The sequence below is a fragment of the Bos taurus genome, chromosome 3, assembly GCF_002263795.3.
Source record: "Bos taurus isolate L1 Dominette 01449 registration number 42190680 breed Hereford chromosome 3, ARS-UCD2.0, whole genome shotgun sequence".
In the NCBI taxonomy this organism is placed as follows: Eukaryota; Metazoa; Chordata; class Mammalia; order Artiodactyla; family Bovidae; genus Bos; species Bos taurus.
The window spans coordinates 99,238,667-99,265,935 of NC_037330.1; the positions used below are offsets into that span (position 1 = coordinate 99,238,667).

The following is a 27,269-nucleotide window of genomic DNA, read 5'->3' on the forward strand; positions in this document are numbered from 1 at the left end:
CAGCTGACTTGTCAGAGATTTATTCCCTCACAGAGGGTGGACCTTTTTAAGGTCTATTCACCCCAGCCACAGTTGATTGTAATAGGTGGACACCTTGGCCATGATATTAGAATCAGAGTCTTAGAATAGGATTTAATAGGGCCCCTCAGGCTTAAGGGTGGCAGAATGGGGAAACGTGCCAACCCCAGAAGGGTAGACATTCCCTCCTCCAGACCCCACCCAAGGACAGGGACTGTGTCTGTTGATTCATGACTCTATCACCAACTCCTAGAAAACTATCTGTTCAAGATAGAGCCTCCTTAGACACTTGCAGAGGGATGACTGCGTGGATGTACCGAGAGAAGGAATGGGAGACACAGTCCTGGCAGCCCTCCAGTCCCTGGTTCTCCCCTTCCACACCCTGGCTGCCCCTGCCCTCAGGCTCTGTGAGATGCCCCTGAGCCCCAGCTTTATTTTGGTGCTTCTTTCTTTCCTACATTAATTCTGACTCTATCTGATACTTGTGAACAGAATTTTGTATTAAACTCACTCACCACTCCTATATGTACTCATTCCTTCTTCATGAACTTATTGCTTCTTTGAAAAGTGAGGCTTAATCCCTATGAACATGCTCTACACTCGCTCTAAAAACAGGGATGATAGTTATGAAAGGCAAGCCTGTGAACACGATGCCAAGCAATTAGAACATTGAATGGAAATGTGATAAGAAAGGCACACAGAGAGTCTTGGGAATCCTGGGAAGGGACACCTTGGGGTCAGCAGCTTTGGGTTTAAATGCTCTCACCTGGGTATATATCCTTTACATGGGTTTTCTCATTCTTCAGTGAAACAAGATCAAGTAATATTCCCCCTTCATACAAGTTTGCCTTGTGTTTTACATAAGCCTATGAAAATGTTTTGTACTCCGTGGAGTTAATCCCTGAACATTTGTCAAGCATTCACTGTGTATAAGGTTCTAATGGCAGTTCTGAGTGAGAAACAAACAAGGAAACTAAATCAGATCTTAGGAAACTAAATTAGAAACAAAAAGGAAACTAAATTAGATCTAACTCAGATCTGCAGGCCAAGTTCTGGAGAGATATTAGAAGTCTGGATCAGAGTCTGACTCAGCAGTTCTAGTCTTTGATCTCTGTGGATACCTTCAGAACCATCTCACCATGCCTGTGCAAACATTCAGCCTTACCTCAAGCACTTGACCTTAAAACAGAGTTGCTGCTGTTTTTTATTTTTTGCTCTTGTTATAGTTCCAAAGAAACAGAAACAGCAACAACTGCTGAAAAGGACAGAGAAATTCCCATGTATTCGTGTTCACTACTGTGGGTGAGCAAGGTTAGCCCTGTGACTCTGACCCTGACGACATGAAAGTGGTCCTGCAATTACAGGTGGAGTGAAACCCACATGCCAGCAGGAGCAAATCTTCCCTCTTGGGTACATGCCCTGGGTCTGAGAAATTCCTACAGACTGGCCCTTCAGCATCAGTACGTGACTCTCCAGCAGCCATATGTGAAGCCTGAGAGAGTCAGGGATGGGAAGCAAGTCTGTGGTGACTGAGACAGATTGATAGCTGAGAGTCATCAGGAAGGGAAGGCAGTTCATTGTATTATTCTTATTAAAAATAGTCATGATAGAAGCAACAACCCTCTGAAGTATTTTCTCGGATCTAAAGAATAAGAGATAACAAGCGCTCTTAGTAACACGAACTCATCTTGTTAAGTGCCAGATGAGTTCCCCCACCTGCCACAAATAGTGAAAGCCTGCATGTAGCAACGAGGATCCAGCACAACCAAACATAATAAAATAAATAAATAATTTTAATTAAAAAAGATGGCCCTATACGCTGCCCAATATTATTCTTCATATACTAGAAAGGAGGAGATTGTTTCATGCCTATCACGATGGATAAAACTCGTGAGATGATCGGTTTTCTTACTTTTTTCTGAACAATGAATAATTAATAACAAATAACAAAGGAAAGAGATTATTAAATGTTTTCAGAGTGTGATTATATTTCAAATATATATGATTTTTTAATAATTCATTTTAAAATACTTTTATTGCCATGTCATTGATTTACCCTGTTCTGCAGTGTTAGGTGTACAGCACAGGGATTCAGCTTCTTTTCCCTTATAGCTTACTACAAAATATTGAGCGTAGTTCCTCGTTTTATACTGTAGGTTCTTGTTTCTCCTACTCTTTTTTAACCTTTATCTCAAACTGTCACATCTTAATGGTACAGCAATTTTGAAAATTCACTTGCTGGAAATGCACTGGCCTTCCTGAGTTTTCCTGCCACATACCTCCTTCTGAAAATCTTGGTTCCTCCTATTCCCTCTGATCCAGTCTCTCTGACCCCCACACACACCCATCTGTGGCCCAGGGAATGGTTCTCTCCTGTTGGAGGGGCAGATGTGGTTCCAGTACCAGTGGATGCTGACCCCAGCCTTCCACCATGACATCCTGAAGCCCTCCATGGGGCACATGGCCTACTCTGTCCAAATGATGGTGGTGAGTCCACCTCTGTTTCATCTGCTCATTCTCACACCAGGCTTAATCCACGGTTCACTCTCAAGCAGATATATCTATCAAACATCCATCAGACACAGCTCCCTAGAATAATGTGTTCAATCCCAGAGACAGGCACATCACACACGAGAGTACACAACACATTGTCAAGTGCTGAAACTCCCTTCTACAGCCAAGCCTGTTCCCTCTTGCAGAAACATGGACATATTATTACCCATCTTATGTGACACACACCTCAACATACATGTACTACAGCCATATAGAGATAAGAATTTGGGACTATGGTGGGGCTGCATCTGGGCCCCCAGAGTCCTCAGCTCTGGCTGGGAACCAGTGTTCTGGGACTGACACAGTGATCATGGGGAGAAAGACTAATGTGCAGATGGAGGGACAGCTGAAGAAGAAGACCAGGAGGCACTTGGACTTCCTAGACATCCCCCTCTTTGCCAGAGTGAGTGTGGGCAGGAGAGGCCTGAGCCTTTGGGCAGAAGCAAACAGGAAGGGATACCTGCACTCTGGTCCTGCCTCTGTAGATGGAGAATAGGAGCAGCTTGTCTTATGAGAACCTGTAGAAGTTTCAGTTGCCTTGGACAAATGAAAATGATTCATGTTGTCAAGCAGGGTATTTCAAGGCTATTTATACTAGAGAATTAAACCTGATTCTGAACAATATCACACTGTTAAATAAGACACCACAGGGATAAGTTATTCAAGGAGCTTTTTCCGTAATCTGAATGTTTGTTTGTTCTTTAACCTTTTATATTTTTTACTGAAAAGAAAGTTAGTTGCTCAGTAGGTTCGAACTCTTTGCAACCCTAAAGACTGTAACGTGCCAGGCTCCTCTGTGGAATTCTGCAGGAAAGAATACTGTAATGGGTAGTCATTGCTTTCTCCAGGGGATCTTCCTGGCTAAGATTCAACCTGGGTCTCCTGCATTGCAGGCAGATTCTTTACCCTCTGTGCCACCAGCCCAATTTTTATTGGGGTACAGCCAATTATCAATGTGTGATAGTTTCAGGAGAACTCTGAAGGGACTCAGGTGTCAGGAAGCTTTTAAAAATATTTACTTTTCTCTTTTATTTCAAACTGTCTAAAGGTTTCAAAAATGTAAGAATGTGATAGTTTGCAGTATCCTAGAACAACCCAGATCCCAAATCAATTTATAAATATTATCTTCTCTTCATAATACCTACATTTTGTAACAAAAGAGAGATTGGTTTAAGAAAAACAAACAAAAAAAAAGAACAGCAAATCTGGAGGCCCAGGTCTGAGCTCTGCCTTCACCTTCACCCTCCCCCAGGTGGGCGGGGACATCCTCCCAGATCAGGCTGGCTGCTCAGGGGAGGTCAGCCACAGTCAGGGACAGTCAGCGATCCAGAAGCCACTGCACCATGAGTGTCTCTGCACTGAGCCCCTCCAGAGCCCTGGGTGGTGTCTCCGGACTCCTGCAGGTGGTCTCCCTGCTCGGCCTGGTTCTGCTTCTGATCAAGGCGGCACAGCTCTACCTGCGCAGACAGTGGCTGCTCAAAGCCCTTCATCACTTCCCATCTCCTCCTTCCCACTGGTTCTGTGGACACAAGTGGGAGGTAGGATGGAGCTGGATGGGGGAGTGGGAGGGTCGGGAGGGCCGGAGATCTAGAGCATGGTCACACTCAGCAAGTTCATACCTGGCCCTGTGCTTTCCTGACAGCACAAATGTCCAGTCTGATGGATCAGCCCCGTGGGTTCACTGTGTGTGGAGACAACAGACAGGAATCTAAGAAGGTGTCAAGTCACAGGAAAAGAGGCTTACCTGCGGGGTTGGGTTATGTCAGGTGTGGAGACAGAGTGGCTTGGTTCATTCAGACTAAGGGATTTTCTAGTCCGGTAAGGTCAGTGCCAGAAACCCACACCAGAGGCCACACACAGGAGCAAAGTTCCCATGATGGGGCCAAGTGAGGAGAACTGCCTGTTTGGTGTCGTCTTTCTGAACTATGAGCTCTGGGAACTGAGCCTGTAATCCTCCTCACCCTCAATGCCCAAAACAGAGCCTGCACAGAGCGGTGTCAGTCCATTGTGTGGAGGGACAGGCAGGAGGGAAAGGAGCAGCTTGCAGGCTGGGAGGGGCAGCACCAGCCCACCCAGCACTGGCACCAAAGCCTGGGGGTGGGGGAGCTCAGAGCAAAGTCAGGGACCACATGGAAATGGGTCACCAAGGGTCTGTGACTTAAACAAGTTTTAGGAGATAATCACAGGTTGCAGAGAGCTGAGGTCTCTCTTTCTCAGCAGCACGATTAGAGCAGAGTGGAGCCAAAGACAAGAACTAGAAGCAGCCCAAGCCCCATGCAGCCTGGCCCAGTACCTCTCTCTCCTCTCCTTCCTAATCTCCTGCACCCGAGGTCACTCAAGGTCCTTCCCCCCTGCCTGTGCATTCCAGCCTCTGGGACTCAGCTCCCATGTGCCCTCTCCCTGGAATGATCTCATCCCTCCAATGAGTGTCTCACAAGTCCCATGCCCAAGTCATTTTCATCCTGAATCTCCCAGGAGTGGAGAGGACACTCTTTTTCCCTTGGATGTCCTTCGCACAAGTCAGTGCTAACTAGTTATTTCTCTCTGCAAGATATAGCGATGAGCTTCTTCTGGGAAACCTTGCCTCTGGTTCATGTTTCTATCCTGAAAGCATCTTGGTAAATGGGAGCCAAAGAAAAAGCAAGTGCAGGAAGACTTCCTAACATCCAGGTCTGAGTTAGGCCCCCTTCCCCAAAGCTTCCTCATAGGCTTTGTCTTCTGTCCATCACACATTCATGATGCCTTCCGCTTATGGCCACTTGCTCTCTCAGTCTATTTCACGAGCCTTCAGGCCACAAACAGACAAGCATCTTGAGCCGCTGCCTAATTTAGTACCTTCAATCTGTGTCTGGCACAGAGTCGCTGCTCAGTAAACACAAGCTCAGTGAAGGAACGTGACCCAGAGTAGCCAATTTGCCTCAGAGCTGGTGAGTCTTGATGGTAGAAAGATGCTGGTAGAGGTCAGATACCAAAGTGTAGAGGGTTTGATCTGAGTTACACAGAAGCCATTGAAATAAAGATGATGTGACTATTTGGAACTTGCCTGGGATCAACTGTTGACCAGAAATCCAGAGGTAACAAAACAAACTGAGTCTCCAAAGTAGAGGAGAGGCAGTTGCTCTGTGGTAAAGATGACAGGCCACCAGGTAGAGGGAAGAACTTGAGCAAAGACACGGAAGATGAGCAGGTGGACCCAGTGCAGGAAGCGCTGGCAGCAGCATCCTGGGGGCAGAGCAATGGGTCCTGTGGAATCGCCAGCCTGTCAGGGCAAGAAGAGAGAGGGCAAATTCAGAAAGGAAAGGCCTCTGTGGTCCACACTCAGGGGTGTACAAAGATTCCACCACAAGACGGGAAGTGCACAAAAGTTTCTGACAATTAGTCAACGAAAATGAGATCAAAACTCCACATATCAAAATCTTATTTCAATACCATTCTCATATGTGTACATGCCAAATCTGACCTACAACTGTGCACACACTCAAGATGGAAAATTATATCACACACAATGTAATATTTAATTTTTTTCACTTAGCCAAACACATTCCAAACATTCTTTCATACTCATATACATTAAATGTATGCTGGGATAACATCAAACATATATATGATCAGGATGGCAAATGAAACTAATGTATAAATTAAATTCTTAAAATATTTATCTCTTCTATAAATAAACCAAATAATATGAAAACTTGCTTACTTTCTCCAGGGAATCTTCCCAACACAGGCATCGGCCCAGGTCTCCCACTTTGTAGATAAATTCATAATACCTGAGGTGCCAGGGAAGCCTACCAAGTGATACAAATTATCATAAATTGCTCAAGAAGTTATGTCACTGTGTGCAAATTATTTCCAAATGTTTCACAAGCCATGGAATTATCTTTGATGTAAGATTCTGTAGGCAGTTTGTAGTGTTGGCCCATAACTCTACTTGACATGGGACAGAATCCGATCTTAGGAGAATGGTGGACAGCCTGCACGGTTGGATGAGATTCCAGGTCAGAAGAAATCGTTCTAAACTCTTAGTTCTGCTGATGGCTGCAGAGTGACCACCTGGTACCCTCGCAGGCCTTCACCTCCACTCCTGCTCTGGAACTAAAAGAAAGAAGTCACTGACTTGTCTTTCCCTTGGTGACAGTACCAAGAGGAGGGCGAGCTGCCACACCTACTGAAAAGGGTAGAGAAATACCCAAGGGCCTGTGTTCGCTGGATGTGGGGCACGAGGGCCTTGTTATTGGTCTACGACCCTGACTACATGAAGATGGTCCTGGGGAGATCAGGTGAGAGGGAAACCCTCAGCCGGAGACAATCTTCCATTTGAGTACATGCCCCTGGGTGTGAAATTCCAGAAGACACAGGCACATCAGATGCCAAGGCCTGAATTCCTCCAAACACCCTCCCAACCAAAGCCAGATAGGACAACATTATTTACTATTAATAAATGCTTTACTCCTGGTGAGGGCTGGTTTCTCTTTTACGTCTTTTTTTCTTTTTAAAACAAACTGAAATGATCCCAGACTGGAGCCAATTCCTTGTCCACACTGTCTTAGGTTGGGCACCTTTCACTGTTGCCTGTCCTGGTTCTTGAGATGGCCAGACCACCACTGACTATAGAAAAATCACAGATTCTGTCTCATTCTATGGCACTGAACAGAGTTTATGTTTCAGGGCAATTCACCATCTTAGTCCTGTGGGTGTTCTGCTCTGCAACACTGAGTCTACTTTCCTGGGACCACAGTGACTATCAGGACAGAGAGTCAGGGATGGGAGGCAAGTGGGTGGTGGCTTCAGAGTGAGTGCCGTTTGGCAAGCACCAGGAAGGGAAGGGAGCCAAGGTCTAGACCTCAGCTGCTCTAGAGGCTGTCTCCGTGTTTGGTCCCATCCATCTTCCCTCCTTACTTTTCAGACCCAAAGGCTCACGTTACCTACAGATGCCTGAAGCCCTGGATTGGTAAGTGCATTTAAATACAACTGCCAACCACCCACCCGTTAGGTTAACCAAGAGCAGTCTCTTTGTGTAAATGGAGAAGAACAGGAGTCAGGAACCCTCAGCTCTGAATCAACCCTCATTTTTCTAAAATTCCACCAGTCTTTGTAATGGCACTGTAGCCCTCCTGAAGCCTAGCTGTTTCTTCATCAATTCTCAGTCTTTTCTAATGTTCCCTGACTTTTCAATAAGTTCTTTTATGACCTGCCCTCTTACACTTTTTCATCATAATCACATGCTATGGACACACATACTGGAAATTCACATCCCTGAAGTGTACTGGCCTTGCTGACCCCTGCCCATGAGGAGACTTCTCCTGACACCCCTGGTTCCTCCCAAGAGGGCCCTAGTCTCTCCGATTCCCATACACACCCATCTGTGGTCCAGGGACAGGTTTGCTGCTGTTGGAGGGGCAGACGTGGTTCCAGCACCGGCGGATGCTGACCCCAGCCTTCCACTATGACATCCTGAAGCCCTACGTGGGAATCATGGCCGACTCTGTCCGAGTGATGCTGGTGAGTCCATCGCTTGTCACCATACGCACTAGAATCCAGGACAGCTGACAAAGTCCACTATCAGACACTTACGTCCCTCAGACACCTATTGAATAGAGCCACCCAGAATGATGCACTCATGACTTAGTAGGAGACAGCACTCATTAAAGCTAGGTGGGACAGAGGAACATCTAGGCACCAACCTGGATCCATACTTTTCTCCTCACCAAGAGAAATAGGGCCACGGTGTATTCAGGGTCCACTCTTCTCCCATCTCCATGTTTGAACACAGGGGAGTAGATCAAGGAGGTCAGCTCAAATTGGCCCTGGCTGGCCTGGACAATGACAGTTGCAGAGGCAGAGTGGATATCCCAGGATGTCACACAAGTGGGATCTGGCCTGGGTTCCATGGCTTTTGCATGTCACTGAGCCATCCATAAGAGGAAATGAGTCCGGGTCTACACTCACAGAGCTGGGTCTTCACAAACATCACCTCTGATCCAGACCAGGTAGCACCTGTTCTTAGCTAACATTAGATGAACGAAAGCAATTGAGTAGCTCATGCCCCATTAGAGCCATTTTAGCTTTTCCTTGCCTTGAAATATTTGCTTCCTTGTGTTGGAAATCACCTGTCCAGATCTGACATCAGGACACAGAAGTTCTCCCTTTGTCGCCTGAGAAACTATGCTTTCTGCTCTGCCAAAAGTGGTTATTTTCATAAATTATTCCAAATATTCAGAATTACTTAGGATATTAGAGGAGAATATAACTGCATATATAAGAAAGATTCAGAAAAAATAGGCATCACATTACACACGGGTGTTACAGGCCTAAGTTGCTAAAACATGTCTACTTAGAAAATGGAGAAATCTCGTCTGAAGATGTAGAGACAGAGAGAAAGCCTGGACCTGGCAGCACAGGTCTTCTAGGGGAGCAGAGCAGGGCCAGTGCCTCCTCCCTCCACAGGACAAGTGGGAGGAGCTCGTCAGCCAGGACTCACATCTGGAGATCTTTGGACATGTCTCCTTGATGACCCTGGACACCATCATGAAGTGTGCCTTCAGCCAACAGGGCAGCGTCCAGACGGACAGGTCAGTGACAGCTCTTCAAGGGCAGGGTCCTGTTTTCCCGAATGGGAAGGACTTACCTGAGAGGCAGTAAGGGCAGTGTGGATGTTTATCAACACAAGAAGTAACATTCTACAGAGAGACATGCACCACGGTCAAATTCCACCCAGACTACCCTTGACTCAGTCAGAGGCCCCTGACTCCTGCTCAGGGAGAAGCCTGGCCTCTCAGGACACCTGTAAAGGACTCCAGGGGGAGGGCTCCAGGGAAATGAGGCAGAAATCACAATGCCTCGGTGTTACCTGAGGAATCTGACCCTCTCCAGGTCAGCGCCTCCCTCGCCTCCAGCCTCTTCTGCATCCTCTCCCTTCAGGAACTCCCAGTCCTACATCCAGGCCATCAAGGACGTCAGTCATCTGATTACTTCCCGACTGCGGAATGCTTTCCACCAGAACGACCTCATCTACAGGCTGACCCCTGAAGGCCACTGGAACCACCGGGCCTGCCAGCTCGCCCATCAACACACAGGTTCCCCTCCTTCCTGGGCTGCTCCCCCACCTTCATCAGGCTCACATGGCCTGGCCTTGACCCCTTAGGCAGATCCCAGACTTCTGCTTCCTCTTCAGGAGCTGGCACAGACCCACCTGCTGCAGGGACTGGGAACCCAGAGGTCAGGGAGTCAGGTGTTGAACAGGGAGTTACAGGAGTCCCCATGTTGGTGATGACTGAGTGAGACCCTATCCAAGCAGCATTCAGCCAGAGGCCCAAGGGCTGTGCTAGTGTTGGGATTCCCATCTAGAGTAGAATGTGTTGGAACTCTAATTCCTGACATGCTCACCCAGTCCCACACTCACCCTCACCCTCATCCACCTGGCACCAAACTTGGCCTGAGGGGCAAATGGGGTTATGGTGGGTGCAGAATCTGAACTGCCCAGAGTGCTCAGTTCTGGCTGGAAATCATCTGGGACAGATGCAGTGATCAAGGAGAGGAAGGTTCGTCTGCAGAAGGAGGGAGAGCTGGAGAAGGTGAGGAGCAGGAGGCACTTGGACTTCCTGGACATCCTCCTCTTTGCCAGAGTGAGTGTGGGCAGGAGAGGCCTGAGCCTTTGGGCGGAAGCACACAGGAAGGGCAGACCTGCACTCTGGTCCTGCCTCCACAGATGGAGAATGGGAGCAGCTTGTCTGACGAGGACCTCCGTGCTGAGGTGGACACGTTCATGTTTGAGGGTCACGACACCACAGCCAGTGGCATCTCCTGGATCCTCTATGCTCTAGCCTCCCACCCAGAACATCAGCAGAGGTGTCGGGAAGAGATCCAGAGCCTCCTCGCCGATGGCGCTTCCATCACCTGGTGAGCGTCCTGGAGATGGAAGAGCCCTGTCCTACCTGAACTAGAGAGAATCCGTGTTTGTCCAGTCCTGCCTGCCCTCAGATGGGCTTCCTTTCAGGGACCATCTGGACCAGATGCCCTACACGACCATGTGCATCAAGGAGGCCATGAGACTTTATCCACCAGTACCAGTCATCAGCAGAGAGCTGAGCAAGCCCATCACCTTCCCTGATGGACACTCCTTACCTGCAGGTATGAACTTCACCTCACCACTCAGCTAAGCACTCTGTAGGACCACATGCTAGACCAGTAATCCACCTGTGCATTTCCAGTTCCAGGATGCTCTGGCTCTTGTCTGCCTGAAGATAATATTTATTCTGTAGTTTGAATGAGTTTTAAAAAATGCTTTTCCATAAATCCTAGGATTAATACTACCATATACTCAACAATCCTACTCCTAGGAATATACCTTGGGAAAACCAGAATCCAAAAAGCACATGTGCCACAGTGTTCATTGCAGCATCGTTTACAATAGCCAGGTCGTGGAAGCAACCAAGGTGTCCACTGATAGATGAATGGATATGAAGCTGTGGTCCGTATACACAATGGAATATTACTCAGTATAAAATGGAACAAATATGAGTCAGTTGCAGTGAGGTGGAAGAATCTACAGCCTGTTATACAGAGGGAAGCACTCAGAAAGAGAAAAACAAATATCGTATATTAACACACACACGTATATATAGAATCTAGGAAAATAATGCTGATGAATGTATTTGCAGAGCAGGAATGTAGATGCAGACATAAGGAATGGACTTTTGGACGCAGGAGGGGAAGGAGAGGGTAGGACAAATTGAGAAAGTAACATCGACACAGTTAGACTATCATGTGTAAAATACTAGTATGTATCTAGTGGAAAGCTGCTATATAAAAGGAAGCCCAGCCTGATTATCTGAAATGACCTAGAGGGGTGGAATGGGAAGGAGAGAGAGGTGCAAGATGGAGGGGATATAGCTGTTGTTTAGTTGCTAAGTCATGTCTGGCTTTTTTGTGACCCCATAGAGTATAGCCTACCAGAATCCACTGTCCATGACATTTCTCAGGCAAGAATACTTAAGTGAGTTGCCATTTCCTTCTCCATATATATAGATACATAACTGCCTTATTTGCACTGTAGTATGGCAGAAACTAACACACTGTTGAAAAGTAATTAACTTCTACTGAAAGAAAAAATGTTTGACACAAAACTTGAATGCAACAAAGCTCAACAAATAAATGTTGACCCTTCTGTGCAGTCTTATAATACAGCCTAAAATTCTGATTCTTGAATCATGATGGCAGAAACAGAGGGAGGCATGGTGCTTCCATATGGGGTGTAAATAAGAGAGGGAGCTCAAAAGACTCCACCGTCATGGGTCAGAGGCTCTAGTCTCTGAGGTGCCCTCTGCTGGGTGGCAGAGAGCAGGTGATGATGAGGTCTGAGCCCTGCCATGGCTGGAGGCCACCCACTGACTCAGCACCCAGTGGGTCTGAATCCCAGCCCTGTTCCCTCCTAACTGTGGGATCATAGACCCAACCCTTAACCTCTCTGAGGCTCAGGTGCTTCATGGGCTTGTGGGGACAAAAGAGTGCTTGTGTGAGGATTAAATGATTCTTGCACATTCCCCAGCTTCATGATGGCACTTGATAAATGTGAGTTGTCACCTGAGCTGCTCCTAAGTGTGACCTTGCAATTCTTTTAATTCTCAATCCTGGGCTGTGGTCACCTACCCCTAATCTGTGATCGTGTGCTTTGTCATGCCCCGCCCACCTGTCTTGCAAGAGCATCATTTCTTTCAGAGTGACCGGGGGTGCTCCCATGATGGCTCCCAGGACTTTTGTGAAGCCGCTCATCCCCTGCACTATGGGACCATCAGGCTTCTCTCTCTCCTCTGCCCCACAGGAATCTTAGTCTCCCTCTCCATTTATGGGCTTCATCACAACCCGAAGGTGTGGCCGAACCCAGAGGTACGATGGACGTGGGAGGAGGAGATGGGATGCTCTCTCGACACCAAACCCTTCCCCTGCTCCCTCTCTGGGATTCTTATCCCCCAGTGCATTCATGTGAGGGGTTTGACCCCAAATGTCCTGACCCTGGTGCTCTCTCTGCAGGTGTTTGACCCAACTCGGTTTGCGCCAGGTTCTACTCGACACAGCCATGCCTTCCTGCCCTTCTCAGGAGGATCCAGGTGAGGCCTCTGTACTGGGGGAGGCAAGTGTCACTGGTTGCTACCCGATGTGTGTGACTGTCTACCTTCATATGAGGAGCATGAAGTTCTGTCCTTGTATGTTGATGTGCTGAGAAGGAGGCGTGGGTCTCCATGTACAAGAAGGTCTTCAGGGCCCTCCACTCTGACACTGACCTCCTACTGTCCACAAGGATTGACCTCATTTCCATGTCAGTGGCCAATCCAAAGTATCCAGTGTTTTCCTCACTTTAGGAGTATGACATTTGAGCATTACAGGTCTTCATGAAATTTAAACTACACATGTTTGGTTAGCACAATTTCAGTCACCTTAAAAGATGATTTTCTCTGTTCCCACCTTCCTAGTCAGCCCACTGTCTTTCTGCTTAATTCACCTGTCCACCCTCACTGTATTCGGCGTGCTTGTCTGGATTGGGAATTCCATGTCCTGAGGCTTCAAGTCATGTATGTGATCAGTTACAGTTGTAGTTTGAAGAAAGTTTCACAGTCATGAGTGTGTTCTCAATTCCTGCAGTATATCCGACATAGATTTGACTGTGTATTAACATAACCATGGCATATATTTTCTGTTGCTAAAATTCTTTATTAAAAAACAGAATTTAGATAACATAGTCCCAGATTATACAGAGTAATGTTAGTAAGAAAAACTTTAAAGTGGAGGACAATCAAGCCTGCTTTGGGAAGTCTATTGCTGATCCTGCTCATGATGCCAGTTTCTCACTGTTCATACTGTTCACACTGTTTGCTGAACCCAGGATAGTGGCTGGAGGAGGACTGGAGGAGCCGTAGGAACTGCAGACACGTTTATTCTCTCCTGGCTGTGTTATGGCCTCCATAACACAGCTCTGTCTGGCCTGACGCAGCCGCCGTAGCAGCAGCCGTAAAAACCGTAACATAGCTAGAACATAACCTCATATAATATAACCATGATGTCGTTCCAACGTAGCCCCAATGCAGCAGTAACCAGGGCTTTCATAGTCAAACTCATAAAGGCATACCACACACCGCCCCCTGACCTTTTGCAGGTGGAGCTTATATAACAAAAGTAGCCAGAGTCCAAGCGAGTACCATGTGACACACATACGCAGTGCTATACGTGGTCTAGCTGTTCCATAATCATTAGTTACAAACCTTGAGGCGACAGCGAGAGACCGCAGGGAGAGAGCGCCTGACAATGCCATCTTGGCTAATTTGCTCTTTCCCTACATGGGGGAGAGTATTTTGTGTTTGACACGTGCATTTGAAAAATCTATTGCATGTAAAACATAAAGCACCCTTGAAATAGCTGTTAGCCTGACTGATACACTCCTAAATGGTTGCTGTGAAAATCTTAAAGGGCACAGAACCTCCCCTGAAATAGTAACTACAGTGACTTTGTAACTTAGTAGAAGCAACTTTTTTCTGACTGTACAGATCTAGGAAACTTTCAGTTGATGAATCAACCTTTACAGAACAGTGTTCAAGTAAACTGTCTTATTGATTCTAGGATTTGATTTACACAAGGGTCCAGTCCTTCCTTGTAGACATGGCTGCAGGTCATTCAGCTGCTACTAGAGGGCACAAGGGACTTGGCAGCTTGATTCCTAGATCAGACTGAATATTTCTTATATTCTGATTCCACTTGAGTTGTTTTCAATTCAATTAATATTGTTTAAATATGAAAGTATGTATTAAGCGTGTCTCCATGTGCAAAGACCTGTGCTAGGAGATGGGAACACAGGGATGATAACGCTGTCCTCCCCCAGGGCTCACTGTCAACAACATGTCTCCTCAAGACAGACATCATTCACACATCCACTCTTTCACTCATTCATTCCTTGAAAAGACTGTGGAGGATCCATGATCCGGCGCTCTGCTGGGCACTGGATGTGCTGTGTCCTTGAGTTACACCCATGGTGCCTTCAGGGTCCAGAATGGGAAGAGGTGCAGCCAGCAGAGGGGGTGAGGGTGGTGGTCACTGGATGGAGCCTTGAGCATGAGGATGGCAGAGGCAAGGGGAGGGGACCTCAACCGTCCCTGAGTCAGGAAGACGAGAGGGACAGATTCCAGATGAGTGAGGAAGAATCCAGAGAGGGCTGTGATGCCGCTGAGGCACTGGGACATGTGCTCCCTGTGATGCAGAACAGAGCAGGCCTGGAGCTACTGGGGCTTTAGAGGGAAGGGAGGAATGGAGGCTGAAAAGGCCAGATGAGGAGCCCAAGTGATTGTTAGGAGGGTCATTTTTGGATTAGAATGGAACATTCCAAAGGTAGATTGACTGAGGGACTGAGGGAGACAGGAAGCAAGACCATTAACTGGGAAGGAATGGGTCCAGTAGGTTCAGGGTCATTAACCCTTGTCCTCTCCAGGAAGCCTCCCTGTTGCCATTCTGATTCCTTGCACAGCCCTGTCTTGTCATCTCTGGGGACTGGGCAGCCTGTCTGTCCACCGTAGGTGGTAAGGTTCTGAGAGGCTGTCTGCCCTGCCCCTACAGTGCCCTGGGCTGACCTGAAACCGGGAATTGCCAGTGGACGAGTGAATAAAGTACTAGTTCACAGTCTTGATCCACTTGACTTGACTCTGTGGTTTAGAGCACTGATGCTCCCCAGGTTTTCCTGCTGAGAGCAGGAGTATGAGTTAGGAGCTAGTCCTTAGAGAGGTGGGCTTTGTCATCTGTCAGGGGGAGAGCTTTGCTGGCAAGTTCAGTGTGTTGAGTAAGGAAGGGATTAGGGCTGGGCCACCTCTAGGAGAGCCCTGATTCCCTGTGCTCAGCAGGGGTTAGAAGCCTCTGCTTACTTCCTTTTTATCTCCGAACGTAGGAACTGCATCGGGAAGCAGTTTGCCATGAATGAGTTGAAGGTGGCCGTGGCCCTGACCTTGCTTCGCTTTGAGCTGTCACCGGATTCCTCCAGGGTCCCTGTGCCCATGCCAGTCATTGTGCTGAGATCCAAAAATGGGATCCACTTGCAGCTCAGGAAGCTCTCTGATCCAGGTGGGGACAAGGACAAGCCCTGAGGGCCCCTGCCCGCCATCCTGTCTTGCTGTCACTCTCCCTGTCCTTGCCCCTTTGCCCACTTCCAGCTTTGATCTGCCCACCTGCCAGCTTGCCTCATCTCCTGCCTCCTGCTCAGCTGACTTGCTGCCCTTCTCTCACCTTTCTCCAGGCTCCCTATCTGCTTGTCTCTCCATCTGTCTCTGACCCCCTGTATCTCTCACTGTCCACCGGAATCCTCATCACCCAACACCCTCGAGTCTGTCTGTTCTCACCTGTGTTTCTCCCCTTCTGCCTGCCTGTCTGTCCCTGTATTCACTTCTGTTTTGATGGTAAAATGAATTGTCTCTGCCTTAGGGACTTAGAACAACACACAGTTATCCTCTGATGGCTCTGGAGTGAGAAGTCAGAAAAGGGTTTCCCTGGACATAACCAAGATGTTGACATGCCCCTCATCCAGGGACCTGGTACAGGATCCTGCTTTTTGCCATTTTTGCATCTAGAGCTGCAATCCTTGCATTCCTTGGCTCCTGGGCCCTCCTCCACATTCAAATCCAGCAGCATCTTCAAATGTCCCTCTGCTTCTGTCTTCATATAACCTTCTCTTTCATCAAGACTTTGTTCTTACCTGGGCAACTCAGATCAAACAGGCTTATTCTGGGTTTCTGGGAACTAGATCAAAAACACCTGGGGAGCCATCACTGGACCTGTTAAATCCTGTGTGACTCCTTCGACCTGGGCCACTGCTCTCTCCTGTGTGAGATGGGTCTACCTCCATTTCACTCACATGGTTTCCTCTTTCCCCGTCCCTGGATAAAGTGCACAATATCATATGGAATGTGTGTGTCTTGCCTGAAAGGAGTTGGATGAAGCAGAAGAGAGAGAAGGGGAGGGAATAACAGCGGGGAGGAGGAGGGGAGACAGCACCTGCTCTATGGGGCCGAGACCCTAGCAAAGACAGTGTGTCCAGCCCCCCTGCAGCTTCACACTCTGGAGTCACTCAAGCCCCACACCCTGCCTGGCGCCTGAGGCTCCCATGACAGCTGAGTCAGAAGAAAGGCCTTGTCACCTAAGGCTCAGAGGGAAAAAGCTCACACCAACACCTGTCAGAGAAGGAGCCTGCCTCTTCTTCTGTGGTAGCTTTCTCACCACATCTATAGAGGGGCCCAGCCAGCGCCCACCCTGTGCTGAGCAGGGAAGACTTGCAGACTTGGTCAGGCACATGGGTCTCCTTCACCCAAGAAGAGATTTGAGAAGAGCCCAGACTGGCCGTGTCACTAGCCCCCTGGCAGCCCTTCCCCATGGATAGGACCTGCAGGCTCCTCAGATGCCACAAGGGGTGGGTCCGTGTGTGTGCAGGAGGCCTGGGAGGAACCAGCTGGGCACAAGTTTTGGGTGCCAAGCAGGGAGAAGCCAGGCCCCTCAGGACACTTGTAAATACTGAGCTTCTCCAGAGGGTAAGGCAGAAATGACAATGCCCCAGTTGGGAATGCAAACTAGTATAGCCACTGTGGAGAACAGTGTGGAGATTCCTAAAAAGCTGGAAATAGAACTGCCGTATGACCCAGCCATCCCACTTCAGGGTATACACACTGAGGAAACCAGAATTGAAAGAGACATGTGTAGCCCAATGTTCATTGCAGCACAGTTTACCATAGCCAGGATATGGAGCAACCTAGATGTCCATTGGCAGACGAATGGATGAGGAATTTGTGGTACATATACACAATGCAGTATTACTCAGCTGTAAAAAAGAACGCCTTTGAGTCCATTCTAATGAGGTGGACGAAACTGGAGCCTATTATACAGAGTGAAGCAAAGTCAGAAAGACCAGTACGGTACATTAATGCATATATTTAGAATTTAGAAAGACGGTAATGACGACCCTACATGGAAGACAGCAAAAGAGACACAGATGTAAAGAACAGAGTTTTGGACTATGTGGTAGAAGCAAGAATGGGGTGATATGAGAGAATAGCACTGAAACATGTATATTACCATATGTAAAACAGATGACCAGTGCAAGTTCAATATATGAAGCAGGGCACTCAAAGCTGGTGCTCTGGGATAACCCAGCGAGATGGGGTGGGGGGGTTCAGGAAAAGGGGACGCATGTACACCTGTGGCTGGGTCGACATATGGCAAAAACCACCACAACATTGTATAGTAATTAGCCTCCACTTAAAACAAATAAGTAACAGGAATAGAGGTAGTGTAGAAAAATTATAAAATAAAATGAGTGAACTTGTTTACAAAACAGAAACGGACTCACAGACATAGAAACATGCATTAGCTTACCAAGGAAAAAGGGAGAAAGGAATAAACTAGGAGTATGGGATTATTCGATAAACACTACTGTATATAAAGTAGATAAATATCAAGATTTTACTGTTTAGGACTGGGAATCTTATTCAACATATTTTGATAACCTATAATGGAGGAGAATCTGAAAAAGAGAATGTATGCGTATAGTGCATACATCTGAATCTCTTTGCTGTACACCTGAAAGTAACACAGTATTGCAAATCAACTAAAAGTCAATAAAGTAAAAAAAAAAAAACAAAAACAAAGAAAAAGCACCATACATTGGCCTTTAATTTAGAGCATTTACCCTTTCCTGGAGAACCTTACCTCACACATGCCAGTTATTGCCACCTAGAGGTGCTGTATACCCATCCCTCCTAAAGTTATTTTTCTGGTTCTGGAATGCATAACTAGAACACATATATTCATCAGTTGGTAAAGAAGTAGCTAAATTTAGGGGTTTAATGTTTCCAGCTTCACTGGGATCTTCCCATATGTCCCCATTCCAATGTCAGGTTCCCATTACTTCCCAATAAACGCGCACACTTTGGCAGAAGATTGGGAAATCAATTTGCATGTAATTCAGACACTGACAGGATGAGACTCTGGATTTTGTTTTCACAAATCTCAGCCCTGGCTGAGGCCCTGTGGCTACAGGAAACAAAGGTTTCTTTCAGGTCAGATATTGAAGCCTTCCAGTCAGTTGTGTGTAGTTTGGCCTGGGAATTTGAATCCCCAACCTCATCCATTTCCTTCAGTGCTTTCACCAGTACAGCTAGGACCAACCAGCTGGTCTTACTAAACTCTTAAATTTGCCTGAAAAGTTCTAAGATATTGAATATATGGTCATCAGAATCTTCCTTTTTATAAAAATATGGTTAGTAACATTCAGTGATGATGTTTTATGTATCTTTATTTAAAATCCTCAAATATGATGCTCTTAAAGGACTGCACTCAATATTTCAGCAAATTTGGAAAGCTCAGCAATGGCCATAAGATGGGCAAAGGTCAGTTTTCATTCCAATCCCCAATAAGGGCAACGCTAAAGAATGTTCAGACCACATACCATTGTGCTAACTTTACATGCTAGCAAGAGTATGCTCAAAATCCTTCAAGCTAGGACTCAGCAGTATGTGAATTGTGAATTTCCAGATGTGCAAGCTGGGTTTAAAAAACATAGAGGGACCAGAGATCAAATTATCAACATTAGCTGGGTCATTGAGAAAGCAAGGGAATTCCAGAAAAACATCTACTTCTGCTTCATTGGCTATACTAAAGCCTTTGACTATGTGGATCACAATAAACTGTGGAAAATTCTGAAAGAGATGGGAATACCAGACCACCTGACCTGCCTCTTGAGAAACCTATATGTAGATCAGGAAGCAACAGTTAGAATTGGACATGGAACAACAGACTGGTTCCAAATAGGAAAAGGAGTATGTCAAGGCTGTATATTGTCACCCTGCTTATTTGACTTATATGTAGAGTACATCATGAGAAACGCTGGGCTGGAAGAAGCACAAGCTGGAATCAAGATTGCCGGGAGAAATATCAATAACCTCAGTTATGCAGATGACACCACCCTTATGGCAGAAAGTGAAGAGGAACTAAAAAGCCTCTTGATGAAAATGAAAGAGGAGAGTGAAAAAGCTGGTTTAAAGCTCGATATTCAGAAAACTAAGATCATGGCATCTGGTCCCATCCCTTCATGGGAAATAGATGGGGAGACAGTGGAAACAGTGTCAGACTTTATTTTGGGCTCCAAAATCTCTGCAGATGGTGATTGCAGCCATGAAATTAAAAGAAGCTTACTCCTTGGAAGAAAAGTTATGACCAACCTAGATAGCATATTCAAAAGCAGAGACATTACTTTGCCAACAGAGGTCGTCTAGTCAAGGCTATTGTTTTTCCAGTGGTCATGCATGGATGTGAGAGTTGGACTGTGAAGAAAGCTGAGCGCCAAAGAATTGATGCTTTTGAACTGTGGTGTTGGAGAAGACTCTTGCGAGTCCCTTGGACTGCAAGGAGATCCAACCAGTCCATTCTAAAGGAGATTGGTCCTGGGTGTTCTTTGGAAGAAATGATGCTAAAGCTGAAACTCTAGTACTTTGGCCACCTCATGCAAAGAGTTGACTCATTGGAAAAGACTCTGATGCTGGGAGGGATTGTGGGCAGGAGGAGAAGGGGACAACAGAGGATGAGATGGCTGGATGGCATCACTGACTCAATGGACGTGAGTTTGAGTGAACTCTGGGAGTTGGTGATGGACAGGGAGACCTGGCATGCTGTGATTCATGGGGTCACCAAGATTCAGACACGACTGAGCAACTGAACTGAACTGAAGAGGAACTAAAAGCCTCTTAATAAGAGTGAAATAAGGGAGAGTCGGACACGACTGAGTGACTGAACTGAACTAAACTGAAGGGAGTGAAAAAACTGGCTTGAAACTCAGGGTTCAAAATACTAAGATCGTGGCATCTGATTGCAACATTTCATGGCAAACAGAAGCGAAAAATTGGAAACAGTGACAGATTTTATTTTCTTGGGCTCCAAAATCACTGTGGATGGTGACTGCAGCCATGAAATTTGAGACACTTGGTTGGAGAGATTGTCTAGAGGGTGGTGTATGTTCTAGGACAGAGAGTATAGAAAGGATGATATAGAGAAAGCAGCTGGCACCATGGCACCACATAGCAAGCTGATACAAAATGAATGAGAGTCAGGAATTAGCAAAGCTGGAGTTATAAATTTAGGGCGATGGTCTTAATTCTGACAATGACTTGTTTTGTGTCTTGAAAAGTCCACTATCCCTGTTTTCTTATCCGTAAAACAAGCTTAATAACACATGGTAAATTGGGGAGTAGTTGTGATTGTGTTTTAGAAAGTATAAGCTCTATGTAAGCATTGAAGAGACACTTTAAAACCTTTACAGCTTTTACTGCCAGCATCGTGCAGAGTACAGGAAAAGGATACTGCGCTTTCTCAGATTCATTACTGTATCTAATTCCAGGCAGAAAGAGGTGATATGGATTTGTTCTTGTTCAGTCCCTCAGTCATGTTTGGCTCTTTGTGACTCCATGGACTGCAGCACACCAGGCTTCCTTATCCTTCACCATCTCCTGACCACTGAGTCAGTGATGCCATCCAATCATCTTGTCCTCTGTCATCCCCTTCTCCACCTGCCTTCAACCCTTCCCAGCATCACAGTCTTTGTTAATGAGTCAGCTCTTCCCATAAGGTAGCCAAAGTATTGGAACTCCAGCTTCAGCATCAGTCCTTCCAATGAATATTCAGGATTGATTTCCTTTAGGATTGACTGGTTCGAACTCCTTGCAGTCCACGGTACTCTCTAGAGTCTTCTCCAACACCACAGTTGAAAAGCATCAATTCTTCAACACTTAGCTGTCTTTATGGTCCAGTTCTCACATCCATACATGACTACTGGGAAAACCATAGCTTTGACTTTACATACCCATGTCGGTAAAGTAATGTCTCTATTTTTTCATATGTTGTCTAGGCTTGTCATGGGTTTTCTTCGAAGGAGCAAGCATCTTCTAATTTCATGGCCACAGTCAACATCCTCAGTGATTTTGGAGCCCAAGAAACTAAAGTCCGTCACTATTTCCACTGGTTCTCCATATAATTGCCATGAAGTGATGGGACTGGATGCCATGATGTTAGTTTTTTGAATGTTGAGTTTTAAGCCAGCTTCAACTGGAGTGATACATATTGACCCAGGCTAAAACAAACAGAATTGTTCTGTGACTTCCACTGCATGGGAAAAGCAAGCAAATATTTAGGCTTGAAAGACTTTTCCTGGAAATTGCTGTCTTTATATGAGCGTAAAAGTAAGCAAGATATGATAACTCACATCAGCATCAAACCCAACGTTCTCAAATGCAGAGAACAAGAAGTGCCTGTTACCTCCCCACAGCAGTAATCACTATAAGCTGCTGCCTTGGGAATTGACTACATTCTTTCTTCTGCCTTTCTGTTGCCTATAACCTGAGCCAGGAAGAATTCTGAAATAAAAATATTAATTTATTTGTTAAAATATGGCACTAAACACTGACCCTAGTCTATTGAAGAAAATGATTTAACTAGTCCAAGTTACACTTCCTCCCTCTTTCACTCATTTACCAAATCAGTAAGTATTTATTTCAAATCCTGAAAGACGATGTTGTGAAAGTGTTGCACTCAATATGCCAGCAAATTTGGAAAACTCAGCAGTGGCCACAGGACTGGAAAAGGTCAGTTTTCATTCCAATCCCAAAGAAAGGCAATGCCAAAGAGTGCTCAAACTACCACACAATTGCACTCATATCACACTCTAGTAAAGTAATACTCAGAATTCTCCAAGCCAGGCTTCAGCAATACGTGAACTATGAACTTCCAGATGTTCAAGCTGGTTTTAGAAAAGGCAGAGGAACCAGAGATCAAATTGCCAACATCCGCTGGATCATGGAAAAAGCAAGAGAGTTCCAGAAAAACATCTACTTCTGCTTTATTGACTATGCCAAAGCCTTTGACTGTGTGGATCACAATAAACTGTGGAAAATTCTGAAAGAGATGGGAATACCAGACCACCTGACCTGCCTCTTGAGAAATCTGTATGCAGGTCAGGAAGCAACAATTAGAACTGGACATGGAACAACAGACTGGTTCCAAATAGGAAAAGGAGTATGTCAAGGCTGTATATTGTCACCCTGCTTATTTGACTTATATGCAGAGTACATCATGAGAAACGCTGGGCTGGAAGAAGCACAAGGTGGAATCAAGATTGCCGGGAGAAATATCAATAACCTCAGATATGCAGATGACACCACCCTTATGGCAGAAAGTGAAGAGGAACTAAAAAGCCTCTTGATGAAAATGAAAGAGGAGAGTGAAAAAGCTGGCTTAAAGCTCAACATTCAGAAAACTAAGATCATGGCATCTGGTCCCATCCCTTCATGGGAAATAGATGGGGAGACAGTGGAAACAGTCAGACTTTATTTTGGGGGGCTCCAAAATCTCTGCAGATGGTGGTTGCAGCCATGAAATTAAAAGAAGCTTACTCCTTGGAAAGAAAGTTATGACCAACCTAGGTAGCATATTCAAAAGCAGAGATACTACTTTGCCAACAAAGGTCCGTCTAGTCAAGGCTATGGTTTTTCCAGTGGTCATGTATGGATGTGAGAGTTGGAATGTGAAGAAAGCTGATCGCTGAAGGGTTGATGCTTTTGAACTATGGTTTTGGAGAAGACTCTTGCGAGTCCCTTGGACTGCAAGGAGATCCAACCAGTCCATCCTAAAGGAGACCAGTCCTGGGTGTTCTTTGGAAGAAATGATGCTAAAGCTGAAACTCTAGTACTTTGACCACCTCATGCAAAGAGTTGACTCATTGGAAAAGACCCTGATGCTGGGAGGGATTGTGGGCAGGAGGAGAAGGGGACGACAGAGGATGAGATGGCTGGATGGCATCACTGACTCAATGCACATGAGTTTGGGTGAACTCTGGGAGTTGGTGATGGACAGGGAGGCCAGGCGTGCTGCGATTCATGAGGTCACAAAGAGTCGGACACAACTGAGCGACTGAACTGAACTGAAGTATTTATTGAGGATCATCAGTAAGTACTGTCTTCTGGTCCAGGTTATGGAAATTATAAGGACATTGAATGCTTAGTGACAACTTTAAAGGAGTCCTTGATTGGGTTAGGTGGGTACCAAATGAAAGGGAAAAATATTTACTGGTTAATAAATAGTAACTACAATTGACATAGAATTTTTAAAGAGTTTACCGCATACTCTACAGTTGAATAGTCTCACTTTGTAATAAGCTCATTGAAAATTCTCCATAAATATCATTTTCAGTGATTGCTACATCTAACCACAGAGATTACCCAACACTTTCTCACCAAGGCAGCCCTGAGTAGTGAAGCCTCACTACTGCATTTATACCAGTTCATGGAGTTGATAACCTACTACTTGGATCACTGGAAAACAGATCAAACATGAAATGCCCTTGGAAAATTAGGCTGTTTTCATGTATGGACAGCAGCTCAACACACTCATTATCTTTTTATGCTCATGGTTAACAGCAGAGTCTCTGGAGCCAGACTGCCTGGGTTTGAATCCTGGTTCTACCTCTCACCACCAGAGTGACCCTGGGCAAGCAACTAGCCTCTTAGTGCCTTTATTTTCTTGTCTAGACTATGGGGATTTTTAAAATCTGTCTTGTAGGATCCTTGTAAGATAAAATATATAATGTTCTATCCTTAGTGCCTAGAACATAGGAGGTGCTCACCAACAGTAGCTATTACCAAGCATTTTGAGCCCAGCTACATAGAAGAAGCCAAGGACTGGGGGAGGGAAAAGGTAACAACCAGAATTCAAATCCCAGCTTCTCCCACTTCAAAGTTCTTTCCCTTACTGCCCCTATGCTGTGGCAGAAAAGCTAGTGCTGAGCCAAGTGAAGGGGAAAAGTCAGGGTCCAAGAGTCCTTGTGTGGGGGCACAGAGGGGTATGGAAGGCAACCAAAGAACAAGGTGAAAGTGGAGAAGAATGAGTGTAAGCGGTTACATGCCCTGGAGTTTGGACAGAGCTCAGGATTTAGGGGAAAAAGAAAACTCTGGCCTCACGGGTTGTGTAATAAATCCCCTGTCATGAGGATGGGCAAAGGAGGAGGGTGTTGGGAGTAAGAGGTTAAATAGTTCAAAGAGCACGTCCATAGGAAATGGGGGCCCATTGGGAAAGCTTTCCAAAAAATCCTTCCTGAAATGTATGGTGTTTTACTTTCTGTGTTATGGGCCTCTGATATGACCTTGAAGGAGATAATCATGGGAAAAGTGAGAGGTGTGTTGAGTTGAAGGTGATGTCCTCACCCCTTGCTTTTTCATGTATGACATCCATTGATTTGCCAATACATGGAAAATTTTCCTAGCGTTTGCCAACTTGTGTTCTACTATCCATCCTCCAGACATCTTCAGTTTTTAATTTTCACCTTCCCTAGGTGGCCCAAGCCTAATATTCATTCCTTCAGTGCATCCTTTATCATATTTCATTGAACTAATTCATTTTCTGTCTTAAGGCACTAAACCATGAACTCAAAAGATATTAATTTTTGAGTGATTGAATGACTATGAATGAATGAATAATTGTGTGAGGTATTCAGAGAAAGGATTACCATCCTATCTATATTAGTTTTGCAGGAGAACTGTAGCAATTTACCAGAAACTTGGTGACTTAAACAATATAAATTTATTTTGCTATAATTCTTGGGGTCATAGTATGAAATCAATATCACTGGGTCAAAATCAAGATATTGGCAGGGCCATACTCTCCGTAGAATCTCTAGGGTGAATTCATTCTCTGCCCTGCCCTCGCAGCTGCTCCTAAGGTACCTATTGTAAGCATATTTTGAATTTGAAGCCAATCCTGACCTTAGGATGGAGTACAGAGCTAACTTGTTTTTGGTAGAATAAATCGTATCCTTAATTTTATATTAATTAATGGATGTGGTATAGGTAGAGGAATTCAACTTGTTAATATATAGGCAAGCAATAAACTGATGCAATGATAAATATTAATACAAAGGAAGCTCATGGGTATAATGATTCTTTAATAATTTTACAGCTTCATCAATTAGTATTGATATTCCACAGAAGAGAAAAAATGATCTTTTTTGAAGTTCTGCACACCCTAAAACTTTTTGTACCATTAATGTTAGGAATGCTATGGTAATTAAACAGGAATAGCTAGTCACAGGGCTTCCTAGGTGGTATAGTGGTAAAGAATCTGCCTGCCAGTGCAGGAGACGGCAGGAGACGGGTTTGATCCATGAGTCGGGAAGATCCCTGGAGGAGGAAGTGGCAACCCACTCCAGTATTCCTGCCTGGAAAATCCCATGGACAGAAGAACCTGGAGAGTTATAGTCCATGGGGTCGCAAAGAGGTGGTCACAACTGAGCGACTTGGCACACTGGAGCACGCAAACAGCTAAAAACAGGTCATTACTAATGAACATATTGTTAAGAAGAATTGCCCCTCTGAATAGAAAGGTTTAAGTGTTACACAATTATCAGGCTTTGCTACTTTAACAAACCCATTTTGGAGTAGAGCTAATGTTTATTGTTTTGGTTAAGATGATGTCACTTATTTAATATAAAAAACTTTCAAAAGATTGGCTTTACTTCTGTTTCCCTTTTTAATATATAGTAGCCTGTCAGGAATGGTTTGTCTGTTCGTGCTAGATTTCTAATATTTAGCAAAGATATAAGCAGAGTTTTAAATGATCGTCCTATTTTTTGCAGATCTTGCTCATCACATAAATTACAAATAATGGATACAAAGCATAAGACTAACCCACTGGAGTGGGTCGCCATTAGCTCCTCCAGTGGATCTTCTCAACCCAGGGATCGAGCCAGAATCTCCTGCATCTCCTACACCCCAGGATTTATTTATTTTATAAATAACAGTTGGAAGCTTTTGACTCAATTCATTTTGCCTAACCCCTATCCCTTACTTCTGGCAACCTCCAATTTTTTCTCTGTAAGTCCAGTTGTTTTATTTTATTTTGGATTAGACATTTAAGTGAGATGATCTTTCTTGGTCTGACTTATTTTAGTTATCATATTGCCCTCAAGTTTCATCCATGTTGTCACAAATAGCCAGATTCCCTTCCTTTCTTATGTCTGAATTACATTCCAGTTATATATATGTATATATGTGCTCAGTCACTTCAGTCGTGTTTGACTCCTTGTGACACTATAGACTGTAGCCTCCCAGGCTCCTCTGTCCATGGGGATTCTCCAGGCAAGAATACTGGAGTGGGTTGCCGTGCCCTCCTTTCTGGGATCTTCCCAACTCAGGGATCAAACCTGCATCTCCTGTGGCTCCTCATTGCAGGTGGATTCTTTACCACTGAGACACTGGGGAAGCCCCTCTCTCTGTCTCCCTCTCTGTGTGTGTGTGTGTGTGTGTGTGTGTGTGTGTATAATGTTTTATCCATTTATAAACATTTTGTTTATTCATTCATCCATTAACTAACACTTAGATTGTTTCTGTATCTTGACTGTTATAAACAACATACTGTTTTCCATAGTGGTTTCACCAAGTTACATTGCCACACATGGTGCACTAGTGTTCCCTGTAGGGTATGGAGTTAGAGAAGGTGAGGTTCAGAAAAAGAATGTAACTGGCACTTTACAGGAACAGATCACCTTTAATGAGGCAAGAAGGAGCAGCAGTCAGATTAGTGAGCTGCTGCACTAACCCAAGAAAAGAGTAGGTCTATATAGGCATACATGTGGAACTCTACTG

General features: G+C 45.4%; 1 protein-coding gene across 2 annotated transcripts; it reads left to right on the forward strand.

Annotated features, from left to right (window-relative positions):
- The first annotated feature begins 3,875 nt into the window (after positions 1-3,875).
- Positions 3,876-26,544, forward strand: CYP4A59 (cytochrome P450 family 4 subfamily A member 59). 2 transcript variants are annotated; one of them, XM_024990148.2, is made up of 13 exons: positions 3,876-4,109; positions 6,710-6,851; positions 7,478-7,522; positions 7,946-8,073; positions 9,019-9,143; positions 9,493-9,647; positions 10,090-10,196; positions 10,280-10,470; positions 10,568-10,701; positions 12,392-12,456; positions 12,601-12,677; positions 15,494-15,666; positions 26,261-26,544. In XM_024990148.2, the coding sequence occupies exons 1-13, from the start codon at positions 3,915-3,917 to the stop codon at positions 26,287-26,289; spliced, it is 1,566 nt and encodes a 521-aa protein (XP_024845916.1). In that variant the 5' UTR covers positions 3,876-3,914; the 3' UTR covers positions 26,290-26,544. The 2 variants fall into 2 exon arrangements, with proteins under 2 accessions (XP_024845916.1, XP_024845917.1); XM_024990149.2 differs by lacking the exon at positions 26,261-26,544 and adding an exon at positions 16,024-16,499.
- The last annotated feature ends 725 nt before the right edge of the window (positions 26,545-27,269 follow it).

Coding starts and splice junctions, on each gene's coding strand:
- CYP4A59 (XM_024990148.2), top strand. CDS start 3,915: ATGAGTGTCTCTGCACTGAGCCCCTCCAGAGCCCTGGGTGGTGTCTCC. Junction 9,144..9,492: donor GGCAGCGTCCAGACGGACAG/GTCAGTGACAGC, acceptor CTCTCCCTTCAG/GAACTCCCAGTCCTACATCC. Junction 9,648..10,089: donor GCTCGCCCATCAACACACAG/GTTCCCCTCCTT, acceptor CATCTGGGACAG/ATGCAGTGATCAAGGAGAGG.